Raw genomic sequence first — 945 nt, 5'->3', positions numbered from 1 at the left:
ATGACAGGAAGAAATCAAACTGTCATCTCAGAGTTCTTCCTCCTAGGCCTGCCAATTGAGCCAGAGCAGCAAAACCTGTTCTATGCCCTGTTCCTGGCCATGTATCTTACCACCATCCTGGGGAACCTCCTCATCATTGTCCTGATTTACCTGGACTCCCACCTCCACACGCCCATGTATTTGTTTCTCAGCAATTTGTCTTTTTCTGACATTTGCTTCTCTTCTGTGACCATCCCCAAATTGTTGCATGACATGCAGAGCCAAGACTCATCCATCCCCTATGCAGGCTGCCTGACACAAATGTACTTCTTCCTGTTTTTTGCAGACTTGGAGAGCTTCCTCCTTGTGGCCATGGCCTATGACCGCTATGTGGCCATCTGCCTCCCCCTGCACTACACCGCCATCATGAACCCCAAGCTCTGTCTCTCTCTGGTGGTGCTGTCATGGGTGCTGACCACACTGCATGCCATGTTACACACTCTTCTCATGGCCAGATTGTATTTTTGTGCCAACAGCGTGATTCCTCACTTTTTCTGTGACATGTCTGCTCTGCTGAAGCTGTCCTGCTCTGACACTCGAGTTAATGAACTGGTGATTATTTTCATGGGAGGGCTCATTCTCGTCATCCCATTCCTACTCATCATCATGTCCTATGCACGAATCGTGTCCTCCATCCTCAAGGTCCCTTCTGCTAGAGGTATCCGCAAGGCCTTCTCCACCTGTGGCTCCCACCTCTCCGTGGTGTCACTGTTCTACGGGACAGTTATTGGTCTCTATTTATGTCCATCAGCCAACAATTCTACTGTTAAGGAGACTGTCATGGCTGTGATGTACACTGTGGTGACGCCCATGCTGAACCCCTTCATCTACAGCCTGAGGAACAGAGACATGAAGGGGGCCCTGAGAAGAGTCTTTTTCAAAAAGAAAATCCCCTTCGCTGTATAA

At 49.2% G+C, this 945-nt stretch overlaps 1 protein-coding gene across 1 annotated transcript; it reads left to right on the top strand.

Moving 5' to 3' along the window:
* Positions 1–945, top strand: LOC120621178 (olfactory receptor-like protein DTMT). Its single transcript, XM_039886534.1, has one exon. It carries the CDS (start codon positions 1–3, stop codon positions 943–945), a length of 945 nt encoding a protein of 314 aa, XP_039742468.1.

Source organism: Pteropus medius, unplaced genomic scaffold (assembly GCF_902729225.1).
Source record: "Pteropus medius unplaced genomic scaffold, Ma_sr-lr_union100, whole genome shotgun sequence".
Lineage (NCBI taxonomy): Eukaryota > Metazoa > Chordata > Mammalia > Chiroptera > Pteropodidae > Pteropus > Pteropus medius.
Note: the sequence above shows the minus strand (reverse complement) of the source record. Positions and strands in the feature narration are given on the sequence as shown.